The sequence below is a fragment of the Netta rufina genome, assembly GCF_964035555.1.
Source record: "Netta rufina genome assembly, chromosome: 3".
Taxonomy (NCBI): Eukaryota; Metazoa; Chordata; class Aves; order Anseriformes; family Anatidae; genus Netta; species Netta rufina.
In genome coordinates, this window is record NC_140125.1 from 115,300,376 (window position 1) to 115,317,530 (window position 17,155).

Consider the following 17,155-nt stretch of genomic DNA (forward strand, 5'->3'; position numbering starts at 1 on the left):
ATTAAAAAAAAAAAAAAAACACCAACAGGAAGATTTTCAGCTGTTGGGATAGCTATCCTGTAAGTCAGGAACCAGAGTATCCTATTGAGTAAATTCAAATATGAAAGATGAAAGTCTCCAGTGGTGAGCTATATGAATGATAATGAATAATACACTTGTTTTTCACCCAATCTCCTCCTGCAAAGTGTTTTTTGTTTGTTTGTTTGTTTGTTTTATGGCATATACATTTCTGAACATAACCCAGAAGACATTTCAACAGTTTTAAATTATTTTATTTACTGAGTTTGGATAGCATGCGTCATTTTACAGCACCAGTAAACAAGTCAGAGAAGCATACTGCTTTTAGGAACTTGTACTATGGAATGTCTTCAAAACCATTACTCTCTTCTCATCCACTCTAGTATGTAACACTAGCTGAAGATAAGACAGACATTTATTAGGGCAACTTCTTTATGGCTATAAACACTCATAGCAGCGACTTTTAAAAGAAGGTTTTATTAAATCAAGTCATTGCACTTGGGTCATTTATTGCTATAGCGAACAAAGGCCATTAAATAATTAACACCTTTCATTTATGGTTTTAACTGATTGTCTTGTTCTGTTTGTCTGCTACGAGCTTATATGCAGACTATTTCTGTAGAGCAATCCATTACAAGGTTTGTTTCATGCTCTAATCATGATGAAGAGCTTGTATAATGAAATTTGCTATTCCATTAGGCTCAATTCTTGCTCTTCATCATCTGACTTAGAGGTATGAATTCTAAGTACGAGCTTAGTGTCTGACAAGAAGCACTACTGCACATTACTCCTCAATATAAAGATCTGGCTCAAGTCTTCATTTGTGATGCATCTAGGCAATTAAAAGTTAAAAGCATTAATATCAAATCAGCTTATTAGCGATATGACTAGCAAATATTACCTAATACCTGCATAGTATATTAATCAAATTTTACAGAAACTTTGATCAGCAACCAAGACACAGAATCCAATTGAATTTTTGATGTTTGTTTTTTTATGATGCATCAACTGTTGAGAAAGCATATTCTCAAGAATATATCTCACTTCCGTATCTCTTGCTCAAGTGACATAGTAAATAATTACTATATTTATGGCTATTCCCATGAATAGAAAGTTATTTCTCTTATTGGTTAAGTTGTCTACTAATATGGTATGTTTTTGTCATTTAAATTTCAGTAGACCAAAAGGAGATAAGTTTGTTACTAACAGAAGTAACACATTTGATTGGCTTTTTAAAATTGTTTTTCATTTTTTATCAAGTGAATAGAGCAATACATATAATTGTCTCCCACAACTTTGAATATTATCTGTATATTATTCTGGTGCACAGTGTTGAGATCAAGGGTTAAAGATAATGGCAGTCCACAAGATTTCAACGATTTTCTATATAAAAACAAAAGTGAAAGATGCTGTCTTGGATGCCAGCACAGTGCTGTCAAAGCAATCATTCCAATCACTCGTTAAATACAAAGATGTAATTAAATTTAGAAGTACACAATACACTGAGAAAGTTTATGGCATAAATATATAAATATTGAGACATTTTGAGAGTAGTAAAGTTCCAAAGTGATTTATTTTGAGCCATATTATAAACAAAAACTGACTACTGTAATAACAGATCAAAATGCATACTTAACCACTAGAAAGACTGATGACTTCAGTTTAGATACACACAAGCACAGACATTGTGAGTTAAGGTTTACTTTTTCACATTGCGTGCTGTAGTATTTTAGGCACAACAGGTTCTGTTAAGACTGGATTCTAGCCTTGTTTCTGTATTTCTTGCATTTTGTAGTATTAAAAGTTACTTTTGTTGTAACTTTGTGATGCAGTCCTAAATCCCTTTTTAATCCAATAGTGCAAGTGACAAAATGTTCTGCTAAATTACTCTGATTAGGTCATCCATTCTTACTGCAATGCATAGGTGTGTCATCCGATTCATTGCATTAACAAATTCCTATCTCACTGCTCAACTTATAAACAGCATATTATTAATATTCTCACTGCAGACAGGCACAACAGCATAACCCTGGATAAGACTGCCAAAATTAAAAAATATACAAATATTCCCTTTTTGCATGTAGGGGAAAAATAGTGACTACAATTACGATACAGCTATTCCGTCCCTCCCAGTAGATTATTTTACAGATTACTTGTAAAGATAGATCACCCTATTTATAGTATAGATCTCTTTAAAAATTAAGCTACAGGTATTCAATAAAAATCTATTAAGAATTCCCTCTTCTTTTTATACAGATTCAGTAGTATTTTCAAGCAAACCAAAAAATAAAGGTCTGCAATTCCAGCACAGTAAGAAATAAGGCCTCTTTTATATTGGCAAAAAAATTACACCATTATTCTCTTTTGTTTTCTTATCTCTGAATAAAAGACTATATTCCTCTTTACTATATTATTCTTTAAGACTGTAGAACACCAGCATCCGTTATTACGAAATAAGAGTCAGTTCTGCTTGTGTTCAGCTTGAATTCCTGGCAAGTTAAAGATAGCAAGTCCATGGGTGTCTCATGTAGACATCACTGATTTCTTCAATTTTTCTATTTCAACCTGGAAAACAGATATTTTGAAAAGTCAGTAGAGTAGCAATAACCTAAAGTTTCCAGAGCTTTCACCAAAATAACAACCTTGAAATCTCAAATGTTTAAGCAAACAAAACAGAAGCATTTGACAGCTTAATATTTACAGCTGATTTTATATTACGTTGCTTAACAAACAAGAATTTATTGGATAATCTCACTCTGAATAGTCATTTAACAAAACCGAGTTGAGAAATCATTTAACAAGTCTCTGCATAACAATGCATCATCTCAGCCTAACTTCCTGAGGCATCCTTCATGCAAAATATGATGACATGGTTAATCTTTATTTCTTCAAATGAATTTAGAAGATACTAGGAAGTTGGTTCCTTTTCATTTCCATCACATATTCCAGGCAACTTCATAGATTGCTTTAGAGATTCCTTAAAAAGAGAACTTGCCAGAAGTTCTTCTCAAGTTTTTAAAGTAGCTTTAAAGTCAGTAAAAAGTACTTTTTAACAAATATAATGCACTTTTGTATCCAACTGGAATATTTTTCTATAATGAATTCAACTTATTAACCACTTAACAGCATTATACAATAATGCAGGCAGCCTTCATGAAGAAACTAAGGGGGTGGCACTCATCATGAAGGGGAATTTTTCAGATACGCTCTATTCTTTTTGACTCTATTTAGACAGATAATAGAGAATTAAAGAAAGATGACTTTCTTCCTATTTTTCATTTGATTACAAAAACTAAATTTGTCCTTTAAAATCCACAAAAGCAAAATATTCATCATCTCTCTTGGAGTAAATCCAGTTGTGACATATTTCTAGTACAATGTAGAATCTAACAACACTAAACTGACATCCCAACACACATATAACTAAAAGTAATTATTTTGCATTGCAGGTAAGCAAAACTGAACTAAGATGAACTGTGAATGTTCTTAATACTTGCCTTATGAGGCATTCATTCAACTACACAATAGAAAAGCAGTACAAAAAAGATTGAGCATGTCCATTAAGAATTTACTTCAGCATCACGTTCTTGAACACTCTATATGTACTTCTAATTTTTTTCTCCTTTTAAGTTATTAATATTACCTCCAGAATACTTCGCTTCAGCTTTTCTTCTTCCAAATCCTTCCTTATTTTTTCCAGTTCTCTCCTGACAGTTTTTAAGATAGCAGAAATCCAAGTTAGAGAAGAAAATATTACTGAGAACAGTAAGCATAGGCCTTCTTAAAATTTTACAAGAGGGACGAACGTAAATCTGATACTATATCTTATAAATAAAACATAAAATTACAGGTCCACTAGTGGACTGGTATTTAATTTTGTTGGACCAGAAGCTTCCAACAACTCTCAACGCCTCTTAGCAATCACCATGCAACTATCCCTAACTTTTAATCGCAACTTTTAGTAGTGTAGTTAAGAAATGTTTTTACAGTTATCCCCTCCTTGGAGAGAGAAATTTAAAGTAACTTAAAGTAACCTGTCAACTTCTACATATTCCTATTCTTTAGAATAGGAATTTCCTGTTCTGTTTTACTTCATAACTGGAGTCAGATAAGAAAATATTAAGAATGATCATCACATCACTGAAAAAGTAATTCATTAATCTCCTGAACTCATAATTTACTAGTTTACTTTGGAAGCCAACTGATCCAGATGCTTTACAGCCTCTCAACTGGTTTAGTTAGTACTCATCATTCTGATAGGACAAGAATGAATGCCTGTGTTCTCCAACTAAAGAGAGAAAAATACAATTTCTGCAGATTTGTATTTGCCTAAACACAGTAAAGACCAATTTTCTTTTACATCGTCTGCCAAACACAACCCTGCCCACACGCACACATGATGGGGCCATCATGACTGAATTTAAAAGGCTCAGTAATCTTTTCCCTCCTACCAGTCACGTCAGTGCTGCAATTATTATACAATGCTAGCACATGTACTTACACTAAACACCACAAGAATTATCTAATTTTCCTTACAATGATAGTACCAACAGCTTAAGAAATATTTTCAAAAAGCAGTAATGAATGAAGGAGCACAAGGTAGAATAGAAAGTGTTTACAAATTCCAAAAATACTCTGACATCAAATTGGTATATATTTAGGTCATTTAGTTGGATCAACTTCTGAAGGAATAAGTTCTGAACATTAGTATTAATACACTTTATCTTTGTCATTAAAGATGTTAGTGTATATCCATTTGCAGATTGAGAAGAAAAATATTTACCCGTGTTCTTTTTTCAGTGTGTCTACTAAACTCATCAAATCATGAATCTGAGTCCTGAGCTCTTCCACAGATGTTTGTATTTGCGTATTCTCTGTTTCTCCTTTAAGTTGGACTTCTCCCGGAAAAAAGTTGAGTATAGCAGAACTTGGTCTCTGAGATGAAGATGTAATTGGTGGACTCAACACAGATGGCTGAAAAAATAAGTCAGTAGAAGGCTAAGAAGTGCAATCTTTATGAACTAACCACTTACAGTATATAAGTTGTACTAGTATAGTATCTTCTTGTATATACTTTTTAGCTATTAACAATTAACTATACATATACAACTTTCCATTATTTTCTACCCCAAAGATTAAAAGGAATGCCCAGTTCAAATGGACTACCGTAGTATGTAATATACGGTTATTTTAAAAGCTGTTTATTTAGCACTGCACTGAACTTCCTGTAGCCATTAAACGAAACACACTGCAGTTCTATACACTTAAAAAAAAAAAAAAAAAAAAACTTTGATTTAATCAAAAACCTTAGTTTACTATAAACAATCATTCATGTGCCCTTCTGATCTGCTTGTTTGTTTTACATGTCAGAAGATTAAAAATCAGACATTAAACTTATGTGAGAAACAATACCATAGTTTCATGCTACCTGATTATCAGAACTGAAAAACAAAACTTTATACTGAGGTATAAATTAACTTTATATTACAAATTCTAATATGAACTCTATACCAAATGACATGGTTCGCTCACATTTAAATACAATCAGTTGTATTTAGATGGTTTCATCAATCAAAAGCGGAAATACAAGCAAGATGAACAGAGAACTAGCTGCCTGGTACCTAGCTCCTTGGTGACATACCTTTTTTGTTTCAACTGGCTTTGGTTTGGCACTTTCTTCTTCTTCCTTCTGCACCTTCAGTTTTTTTTCTGCACTGTCGACTTCACTTGACTGGTAAATAAACAATTCAAAAATACCAAAAACAAAAAAGGTTTTCAGAACAAGAAAGAAAAGAGTTATGTATTTTTAAAAACGTGATAGATAAAAGCTTGAACTGCTAGACTACTATGGGTTTCTTTCCTTGCTACTCAGAACTTTCCTACCCTACAGTTTTAATTTATCTGAATTTAAATCAGATAGTAAGTTTGGGCAGGATTTGCCATTATCTCTACAGTACTTAATAGAACAAATACTTGATGCTTTTGGGAACCTTTAGGTACCTCCATAATACAAAGACAAGGCAGTAACAGTCTATAGTAATTGACATGACTGAACTATAAAACACACGATTCATATATATATAACATATATTTATATGTAAAATAAACAAAGATTCTGCACTACCTCGTTCTGTCTCGTGCCTTGGCACATATGATCACTTCTCCAACGTAACATTAAATTACAACTTTATTGAAGTGAAAGACTACATACCATTAGTATATCATTGGTGCTACTGGAAGATTTGGGGATTTATCACAGTAATACCCCACAGAACAGAGAGACTCCCTCAGGTGCAATACAGTTGTGTTGTTTTTCTTACGTACACTTTCTTCTACTTGCAAACAGATATCCCTATAGACAATCTATACAAACAACCTCTGAGCATTTTGCATTTCACTCTCTGATAAATGGTTCATAAGACTGCTTCTGAGTGCAACTCTGTTTCCTGGGAATTTAGTTCTTAGTTCACGTCTGGAAAAAACACACCGATATACTCACAGAAATACAACCACTGAAACGTGCAGGCAGCCTCCTACCAGGCATCTTGGGTCGACTTGCAGTAGGGTGAGATAGATTATCTGAGGTAGCTATTACGTCATCAAAGCTTAATAGATCTAGAGAAAGATGAAAACACAAACCACCATCAAGACTAGGAGTTTTACTATGCTCCTTTTTGTCACTTTTTTTTTTTAATGGAGAAAAAATAAAAAATAATAATTTTCGGAATTCTTATCATTTCAAAGATTTTTCAGCATATACGACAACAAGCCATGTAAAACTACATGACTTTGGCCTATCTGGGAAGTCACATCTTCCCCCTTGAAAAAAATAAGAGTTGATTCAACTAGCACTTGAATTCAAGTTCTCAACAGAATTAGTGTCAACATGGCAGCATAAAAGAGACCTAGTGTATTTGGAGAAAAAAATGCAGCTTAAACTGTTTTCTGAGAGGACTTAAAACCAATTTTGAGTTGAAAATGGCTTTTTTTTTTTTTTTAATGCCCAACTCATGAAAAACATCAAAATCCGAGTTTAGCAACTCAGAGGAAAATAAATATGGTAAAGTGCGTCCAGAGATTTATGTATGTTAACAAGACATTAACTGCAAATATTTTTGTACAGTACAGTTTTTCATATGCAATACTTTTCGTCTGCAGAAAATACACGACTCCATCAAGTCTATAATAAAATATTTTAGAATTTAGAACCCTATTTGTATACTTTCTTAAGGCACACAGATCTCTTTGCTGATTATTCTCTTTACACTCTTAACTCTAGTCTAGGTAAACTCTCTTAGATGAAGTCTTGCTTTATTCCACAATCTATTTCCTCCTTATGACCCCTGATCAGAAGAAGTTCTTTACACCCTATGGGAAGATACAACCTTATGAAAAATCTATTAATGTGTAGAGCAGAACATAAGTAATTCATCTAGTTAACAACTGGGTTTCTTACCACAAAAAAAAAAAAAAAAAATACTTACCTACCAACAGCTATACAATAAAATTTATCTATTTTTATTATTAAAGCAGTGATGTAAATTACAGATATTACATATGGTTTTACAACACAAAATCATTAACTTGTTCTTCAGACTAAATGTTTAACTAAAATGCCACAAAGCATTACTATAGATACCAGAAGTAACATTCAAACTTGGGGGGGGGGGGGGGTGGTTAGTTGGTTTTGTTTGTTTGTTTTGCAACCTCTTAGTTTTGCATTGCATCATTTCAAGCAGAAACCATAACACTTCTTCCCCTACTTTCTCACTCATTTTGACACTACAGCAAGAGGTCAGTACAGGAAAAAGCCATAGAAATACTCGTCCAGAGCTTTCATTCCACTTCAAAGTTAACATGAATTAAAATCATCTGATTAATTCAAGTTTTATTCATTCATTGTCAAAGCTAATTTATACCTGTAGAAATAAATTCAGTAGAAGCTTTCTACTGAAAGTTTTAACTAGTTTTAATGTCTACTACTGTATATTACTGTCTTTTAAGCCCTTAAAACATTTACATCTTTCAAACCTATCTGGACTTATGTACTTCATTATCTGTTGCCATGTTGAAATACAAGAATTTGCAACTTTATCAGTTACCAATCAGTTTTGCTGCTTTTCAATTTTATTAATGAAAATGTAAAGGTGGTCTTTTGTAAATATGTAACCATATTTGCAATTTAACAAAAAACAGGGAAGAACAAAGTAGGAAGAAACAGAAGAGTGATGAATGGCAAGGGGCTGACGGAAGAGAGGATGACGGAGAAATGACTATTAAGGTATTTATCTTACAGTCTTGGCCAATAAAGCATTTAGCTTGTTAGAAATCATGCAGCAGTGATCTAGGAGTGTATATTAATGTTTTTTACTCAATCTTCAGTAAGCTCAAAGCACTAACCGAAGTCCTGATTCAGATTTTGATGTATGTAGGTTAGGTATTTAATATAAAGGTAACAAGGCAGGAAAAATATAGACACATTTCCTCCCCTCTTCCCCAACATCACAACAATTTTTGCATTTCTGTGATCCTCTTTCTGCAGGAATAACAAACAAATTTAAATAAGAATTGTAAATTGAATTACTGTTACAATTGCAATGCTAGCCCTGTCTCCATGAGCAAAGAAAACGTCAGTAACTGACACCTTAAGGATAACACGTACCGCCAGAACTTCACAAACCTTGAGTATATAGATATTCAAGGCTGTAGCAGTAAATAATTTAAATTATAGATAGTGGGATGACACAAAAGCCAAGGTTCTCACCAGTTTCTTACCAATAGAAACTGGTATACCTCACTCAACAGCTCAGCCCTAAAAAATTACCAGTACATTAGCGAAATAAGGGGTGGAAGCAGGTGTTTATTATTATTTTTTAAAACAACTTTCCTAAGTATCTTAGGAGGAATCTTGGCCCCACTGAAACCAATATGGATACTGATAAAACACACCTCATTTTCACAATTTACACCCACTTCAGTGAACAAAGTGATGTATCAATTAACTTTCTTAAAGACTGTCTGCGATTAATCGTTACAGGGAACCTCGTCATTGTGACAGAAGAGCAATACCATACATCTGGAGATAATTTGAGTCCACAAATTATTTTAAGGCTGAGCTAGAACACCTTTTTCATGAGCAAGATAAACTAACCTGGAACAGTTACTTAGGAAAGACTACTAGAAGCATTTTTTCTGCAAGCTTAACCTGGATAAACGCATTATAGAATTGTTAGGTGCTTTAAGAGATAAAGTTAGGTGAGAGGCTTTGTTAAAATTTGTCAATGTTTTAGTGTATTTGTATCAGTTTCTCTTAAAAAGCCTTCACAAAAAGAAGCAAAGCTGAAGGGGTTCATATACCTCATCTTGCTGGAATTTAAAAACCCATGGTAAAAGCAAAATGTACCCAGTATTTCAGAAGACAATACTCATGTTAATCTGCAGAGTGAAAAAGCTGGCAGCCCTTTTTCCTATTACTCATCCTCCAGAGATTGAACCCCCAAAACTTAGGGGAAAGATATAAGCTTTAGAATATTGACGTTTGAAGTCAAGCAATAATAAAGTATTTGCTATAATTAAGCATTTATTTGCCCAATATGTAACTCTCATAAATGCTATTTTACAAGACTCATAATGATAAATAGCCAACACTAGAGAATTCAGTGCCAAAAAAAAAATCACAGTAACATACTTTGTGTGCACAGAAAGACAAAGACATTCAACCTAAATCTAAGTGCTATAAATATTGAATACATCATACTATAAATACTATACTTGGCTCATCAGTAGACTGATAGAAGTTAGACTGAGAAAAGGGTGTTTTGTTTTTGTCTTTTTTGTTCCTTCCCACCTATACACACACTCCTCATTGTAAAATATATTTGAAGTAACTTCTTGTTTAACAGCTAAGGAAAACAAGCATTCAAATAAACGAAAAAGCATTTTAAATTGAAACCCAAATAACTGCAACTGAAAATTACGCTTATGAAGTTAAGAAGAGGCTAGGTGTATGGCATAAAGCATTTGGATTGCCTTAGAGATTGTTATCTTACCAAAATGGAGAAGGGTAGGGTAATTTCCTGACACGTAAGAAGGGAAACATGGCAAACAGGATAGGAAACAAAATCTGGAAAGAAAAGTCAAGGAGAGGAATGTCTAGAAAAAGATTCTGAACAAAAAATTATTTTACAAAGCAGGAAAAAGAAACATTTGTAGAAGAAACAGAATTGCTTTAAATGTTCAGCATGCTAGTATTACAGCTTTAGGTCGTTTACAGAACTTTAATTCTAATAAAACAAAGAAACATTTACGCAATTTTTGAAATTAAGCTTCAAGAGAAGGAATTTAAACATGATCAAAGTTTGAGTATTTTAGAGTATTTGTCCTTCCCTATCTGATGGCTGGAACCTAGGTTATTTGTTGTCTTTTTATTGCCTTTTTTTCCACATTTTCCTCCCTCTCTTAAATATAAAGAATATCTACAGCTGCTCCTTAACCTAAATTTGAAGTGATGAACAAACTTAATTGTCAAAATAAACTGGAAAAAAAAAAGCACACTTAAAAAACTGGTCTACTAAAAATTCATCCATTTCAGAAGAAAAAGAAAGCCTGTTGGTAACTTCTACACCTTCAACAATACCCAAAAGCACCAATGCCAGCCATGTGTTTTCCCCCATATTTTAATGTCTTACAAGAACTAGAAGTCTTAAATTTAATATCACAAATACCTTCAGAGCTTTGCGTGCCATGAGCTACTGCACTGAGCATTATGTCTTTAGCAGAACAGTGGATGCAGAGACAAAGCATGAGGTTCCTCACGTTTTACTGATGGGAGCTTAGTCCCTTTTCACAAGAGCAATAAAACCTAAATCAACTTACGCAGATCATTTTAAACAAGGGTGGTTTTACTTTTGAAACTTTCCTCAAATAGCAGCTCCTTGACTTTGTCGGTGCTGCATCCCCAGGTGGGCTGCCCAAACCTCCTGTGCTCGCGCTCTGCACCAACCAAGGAGTGGAACAGACCTCACCCTTTGCTTCAAGCAAACTGAATGTATCTGTAGGTCTTTCCTAGAACATACAAATTGCAGGGAATTATCACTACTTCAGTGAAACTTCAACAGTAAAAGCAGGCCCTGTTATTTGCTGCTCTGCAAGTAATCCCCTGCCAAAGTATCAGAGTCTGCACAGAGGATGCTGCAGGACTGATGCTGCGAACTCTGCCCAGCATCTCTGGATTTTGGTAGTTTCCATCCTCCATCCTTGTTAAATGCTGCAAAAGCTAGTCTGATAGTAAAGTACTTAATATTCACTGTAATTTATCCCAGATCTAGAATTAACCCGTTTTGGATTTAAACTTCTCAGATTATTAGAAACACAGTGCTGATGACTGCAAATCACAGGCTATTTCCTGTCAGCCACTGGATACTGTTTTTTCCCCCCCTTCTATCTACGCATATAAATATTAAAAATTTCTCTTTGAGCTTGTGAACACTTATGTCAGCAAATAAGATCAAATAATTTTGTGTTTTGTTTTACCCCCATTCCTTTTTTTTTTTTTTTTTTTTTTTTAAATCTGTTAAAAAAAAATGTTGCTTTTATATACATGAATACCTAGTACGATGTCTACTACATTCCCAAGCTGGTTATTAAAGGTGTCAAGATAACTGCACCTGGGGAAAAAAGACATTCCATCTTTTTTCACAGAGCCTTCTCCTGGGGATAAATGGTACTATGCAACATGGTAATACAGCTAGCATAATCCTAGGGCTAAACCTCTGAGCAACAGGGCAAAGTTTATGTTTTTAAGGCTAGGTGGGGCATCAATCTTTCATCTCAAAGCTAACTGTGGCCTGAAAGTGTTTACTCTGTACCCTCACTCAAACTCCATATTTGAGTAACAGTGGCAGTAATTAAACTGCCAAGTAAAAACTTCTAAAACAAGGTATAGCACAACATTTATGTGTTTGACTAGTGAAAAAACAAAGGACCTTATAAATACTTCCGGGAATATTCAATGGTTATACTGATACACATACTGAAGTCCAACTTTCTGTGGCTCAGGAAAATATAACTTTATTTTTAATTAATGAAATCTGTTTTAATTAATGTATCGTTAATTATTAATCACGTGGGCTCAACCAATAGCAATTGAAAGCATACCTGAATTAGCATTTCCTCACATAGGGCACTTCAGCTTGGAAGCATATTTTAAATGCCATGAGTCTTAAATGAATAAGTCAGAAAAACTCCTTCCTATTCATAAATTGCTTCATTTGTTTGATGAATGATTTATTTAATTGGTGAACTTAATTATCATTTAGGTCAAGCTATTCTACATCCTGTATATCATAGTTGTCCTTAGAAGATCAACTTACACTAAAATTTTAAATGTATTATTAATAAAACTTTTTTTTTTTTGGACAATAAAGGTTGTGTTCAAATATGCAAGCCAAACACTGCAGGTACAATACAATAAAACTTCTTCTGCAGTGCTTAATCACACAATAAAAACAATTCAGAGCTTAAAAAAGATGTCCACAGCAGACACACTCTGCACAAGATGGACACAGATGAGAGAAATCAGTTGTACTGTCAGAAAAGGACAAAATACAACTATATTACAACCAGGCTACATGAATTATTAATGTTGGTACTCTATCTGCTATCAGTGTTTTAACTAGACAAATTCAGATTTAAAAAGATACCAGATTTGGTTCAAGGTGCATTACGCAAAGCCATAAATATGAAATTCAAACATAGAATATACTACTCTGGCCCAAATTTAAGGTATGGTAAAGGTGCAATCTATTGTAGCTATGAATTTAATTACAGAATACTGAAGTTAATGGCATTACTGAAAATAGGCAAGTTAGCTAAAAATGCAAAAGTTATCTAAAATGCAAGAGCAGAAGAACAAACAGAACCAGTCGGTAAGGAAAACAATTTCATAAAAACGCAAGATAAAACTGATAGCAAAAAACATGCTTTCAAATTAGAAGAACAAGCTATTACCTACGTTCCTTCCTATCAGCTGTTATTAACTCTGAGCTTAACCACCTCCAAATAGCCTACTGACACCTGCACACCCTTTGCTAACTCTCACCCTGAGCTATCTACAACTAACCTTTAAAAAAAAAAAAAAAAAAAGGATTTTCTACTAACAGGCATAATTACACTCCGTGGTATTTTGTATAAATTGATGACCTTATTCTAATCCTGTAAGATACTGCAATCCAAACAGAAAGACACAGAAAAAAACTGTTTGTTCTTTTCTTACCTGATTCTCGAGAGCTCTTTACCACAAGCGAATCTACCTCTACTGATTTTGGTCTAAGTGGTAAATGTTCAGAGTCTAACTTTGGTTTTGCTACTGGCTCAATTTCAGATTTTGGTCGAAGAGAAACAACTTCTCCATTAGATCTGTAACAAGAAAAGTGCAAAAATACACCTAGTAATGTATAGTAACATTAAATAGTTCATCAAAATACAAAACACACCAAGAATAAGAATTAAAAGGAAAAAGACACACCCCCCCCAGAAACAGCTTTTACGTTTTTTTATATCCTTGCTTAAAAGTTTTTCAGAGAGAAATTCTAGTACTATAGAAGTCAGCTCTTCTGTTGCAGCTTTTGTAGAGCTGTCAGACATGTACAATCCCCTTAGAAAAGCATACAAAATTTTTAGTGCATTTACTACAGAGCTTATTTTGGCACTTAACCTAAAATATCACACTTCACTGCAAGAGAAAACAAGATAGCTGAATAGCACCTTCCGTAATCTCTCCTGAAATATTTCAGAAACAAATCGTCAAATTCCTTCAAATCATTTTTTTTTTTCTGTAAAGAAAAAAAGCTATCAAGCACAAGTTATTTTTTTCTGGGTACAGAATAAAGTGTCTTGTATGTCTGGTATGCCTGGCTATGCTTCTACCATGCGTCCTTCATGCCTAGTCACATCATCCAAGGACCAAAAAAAATAAAGAGCTGACCTTTTCCTTTACAATTCGTGCCATCATTTATGTCACTGTAAAAAAAACGCAGTATGTAGACAGGCCAGTTGTCAGCTTCAATGTGTCCCTTTCATAAACTCATCGCCCATATTCTTTTTTCAAAATCCATTACAGCAGAAAAGTGCTAACAGCCTAATCTCCCTACAGCGATGTTAAACTTCCAGACGTTTAAACCTATTTTAAAAACCCTCTATATTTTTTTAAGTTTGCAATTATTAAATGACCACAGTTTACTACAGCCTCTCTTTTAGCTGCACACATGTACCCCTTCATATCCTTAACTATGAGGGAGGGGGAACCCTGTTTTGGTTAAAGATGGGAAAATCTCTACTTGGGAAACATTCCAAAATGTCAAGTGATGAAACATGATTACAAACTGGAAACCTACACAGAATGAAAGCTGCAACAGTCTAACCCTTCAGTCAAGCACCCAAATTTTCCAGGGCTGTGCAGGGCGCGACCAGATATAGGCTGTTGGAGTCAACCCTCCAAAGTCTGAACCTTTCCTCACTGCCCTCCTGTTTTCTCCCTTCACTCCTTTTGGCTCACAATATACAGGACTCGCTGGAGGGAAAAGATAAAACTCAAAGAATGTTTGTTGCCACTGTATATTTGCAGGTATTTAGGGTGCAAGCTCTTTGAGGTAGCAGCTGTCTGCTCTTTTATTGGTAGAAGGCCAAGTTCATCATGATCTCACTTTCTCGTGGTTCTTTCAAGTCAGCTGAATATCTCAAAGGGACAGTTACTTGTCAACATGGATCTGCTGTTGTCAGTAAGAATCTGGCAAATTCTTGGATGGAGGCAAAAAGGAGGGAAACCGCTGCAGGGGTTGGGTACGAGGAGGGATTGTATTGATGCAAAGCTGGTGAAACACTAAAAAAATTTCACACTTGTGAGAAAGAAATTTAGAGAAGTGAAACTAAGAGTGAGCAACTGCTTGCTATTCTGTTCTCTACTTGTCTAGTAAACTCAACTGAGAATACTCGAGACAGATCCAAGAACCACCTCCAGTCTCTGCACTGTTTTCTTCCCCATGAAAGAGGACATGAGCCATGCTGAGTACCTTTAGCATGGATACTAACTATGCTCAACTCTTCCTCTTCTTCTAGTTTACTCTGAAACACTGGACTTTGACTCTACTCAAATATTTTCCAACACAATGATATTTTTCTCAAGTACAACATCCCGAGATTCTTTTATACCATATTGCTACTTTAACTTCTTTATTTTGGGGGCAGGTTTAAAGCAAAGCAGACTAGATTCATAAATTGATCTGCTTTATGGTTATCTTGTAATATTTTCTCCAAGATGGATTCAGCATCTTAAAGAATTAGGAAGTTTTAAGTTCATATTGATAACACTTGAAGAAAAGAAAAACTGGTAGGTGCAGTGCAAACTTATCCTTATATCCTCTTTGCCTTCAAAACATACATCTTTTCCCACCTCAGTTGTGAAGGAAGACAGAAAAACAAACCACACTAAATATATGTAATATATTGTATATAACATTATATAAAGTTATACTGACTTGGATGCAGATGATGGCAAAGCAGGTTTTTCTGGACGTTTTGGGTGCTGAAACCCTGCTCTCAAAAGGCTGTTAGTCTTGCTTGGAGGAATGGGCTTCTTGGGTGGTACTTGAGGAGCTTGTGGCTTCAAAGGCTTCTGATCCAAAGCTCCTTTTTCATCTGACAAAGTAAGTCACAAAACATTAAGAAACACATTGCCTAGGTTTCTTTCAATGCTGATCAATTAGAAAGTGACTGCTGTTAGAACTACTTTCTCTAAAGTTCAGATGAACAGTGAAAAATGGATATATTGACATTAAATAGTAGTCACTTTGATTTTCATACTTTCTTCCCCTTCCTCTTTGAGAATAGGGGGAGTGAGAGAGCGGTTGTGGTGGAGTTCAGCTGCCCAGCCGAGTAAAAAAAAATTCTAGATTGACATTATTGCACTGCAAATAACACCTAATAAACAAGAATCTCTCTGTACTGCTACTGCTTTGCCCTTACTGTGAATTCATCATATCTCCCCCTAAAAAGTCAGAGGGCTTTTGTTTTAAATACTGCCTGTATACAACTAACTCCCTTCGGAAAACTTCTGCAACCCTTGTGTGTCACCTGCCCAACTGTAAAATAGGGAAATCCTGATTTTCTTTCCCAGGAATACTCTGAAAAACAGGTCATAGAGGTTTCAACAAAAAAGCATCATCCAAAACAGAATTGTATTCTTGATTTGGGACCTTCAAACATTAGGATGTGCAAACGAAACAAAACCAATACTATGTAGCTGGCAGTCTCTCTTAGTACAGAGTTACTAGTCAGTCCTTTGCAGTCTCTCAGGACAGTGTTACAAAATTAATAAAGCTCTGATGTAGCAGGACAGTACATAATTTTGCCGCTTGGTGGTGCTGACTCTCCTGTGTAAAACACATGGGGCTCACTTCTGTCTACTGATCCTATATACAAGGCTTACATTCCTAAATGCCCAGTGGCAGTATTACTGGAGATCAGTTCTTTACATTTTAGAGGAGAAAGAATTCAAGAATTATGCATTATTACTTGTAAGAACATGCAAGTTCATAAGAAGGACAAAAAATGCTGCCATCAAATTATATTCCTGAATTATCATCAGTCAGGTTTCCCTTCAGTTGCTCCCACTCAAATCTGAATATAAAAACTGTCCAGAGTTAAGTGGATGAATGTAATACTCAAAGCCAAGGTTCCTTATGAGCACAGAAATCAGCCAATTTTGCTGTAAAAATGGCATGCCATTTTTTCAGCTTTTATTATACAATGAAATAAGGGTTGACTAAAGATAAGCATTTAGTAATTGTAATAAAAATACCAGTCTTAGCCATTGATATTAGACAAAATTACTACATGATACCAACAAGCACCCTTCACTGAAAACACAAAAATAGTTATGGGAGTATTGCTTTTACCTGTTGATTAGCCAATTTTTTATTGCAATTAAAGGCAAGGTTAACATGCATTAAAAAATATATGGTTTGGTAGGTTGAGATTAGAGCTGCTCATTTATTGAATTAAAAAAATAATTACATTAAAATTTCTTAATCAGTTTGATTGCTAGTATCAACATGGTTATTTTCCACCAGTAAAGCACTGC

At 34.4% G+C, this 17,155-nt stretch overlaps 1 protein-coding gene across 1 annotated transcript in view; it reads right to left on the reverse strand.

The window, feature by feature from the left end:
* Positions 1-288: 288 nt before the first annotated feature.
* Positions 289-17,155, reverse strand: part of CD2AP (CD2 associated protein) — a 75,152-nt gene continuing 58,285 nt past the window's right edge. Inside the window, exons 12-18 of the mRNA XM_084283297.1 lie at positions 15,552-15,711; positions 13,292-13,434; positions 6,518-6,633; positions 5,660-5,749; positions 4,802-4,992; positions 3,662-3,725; positions 289-2,583 (exon numbers count right to left, since the gene is read on the reverse strand). Of these exons, the coding sequence (XP_084139423.1) occupies positions 2,542-2,583; positions 3,662-3,725; positions 4,802-4,992; positions 5,660-5,749; positions 6,518-6,633; positions 13,292-13,434; positions 15,552-15,711 (806 nt within the window). The 3' untranslated portion in view covers positions 289-2,541. The remainder of the gene's footprint in view (positions 2,584-3,661; positions 3,726-4,801; positions 4,993-5,659; positions 5,750-6,517; positions 6,634-13,291; positions 13,435-15,551; positions 15,712-17,155) is intronic.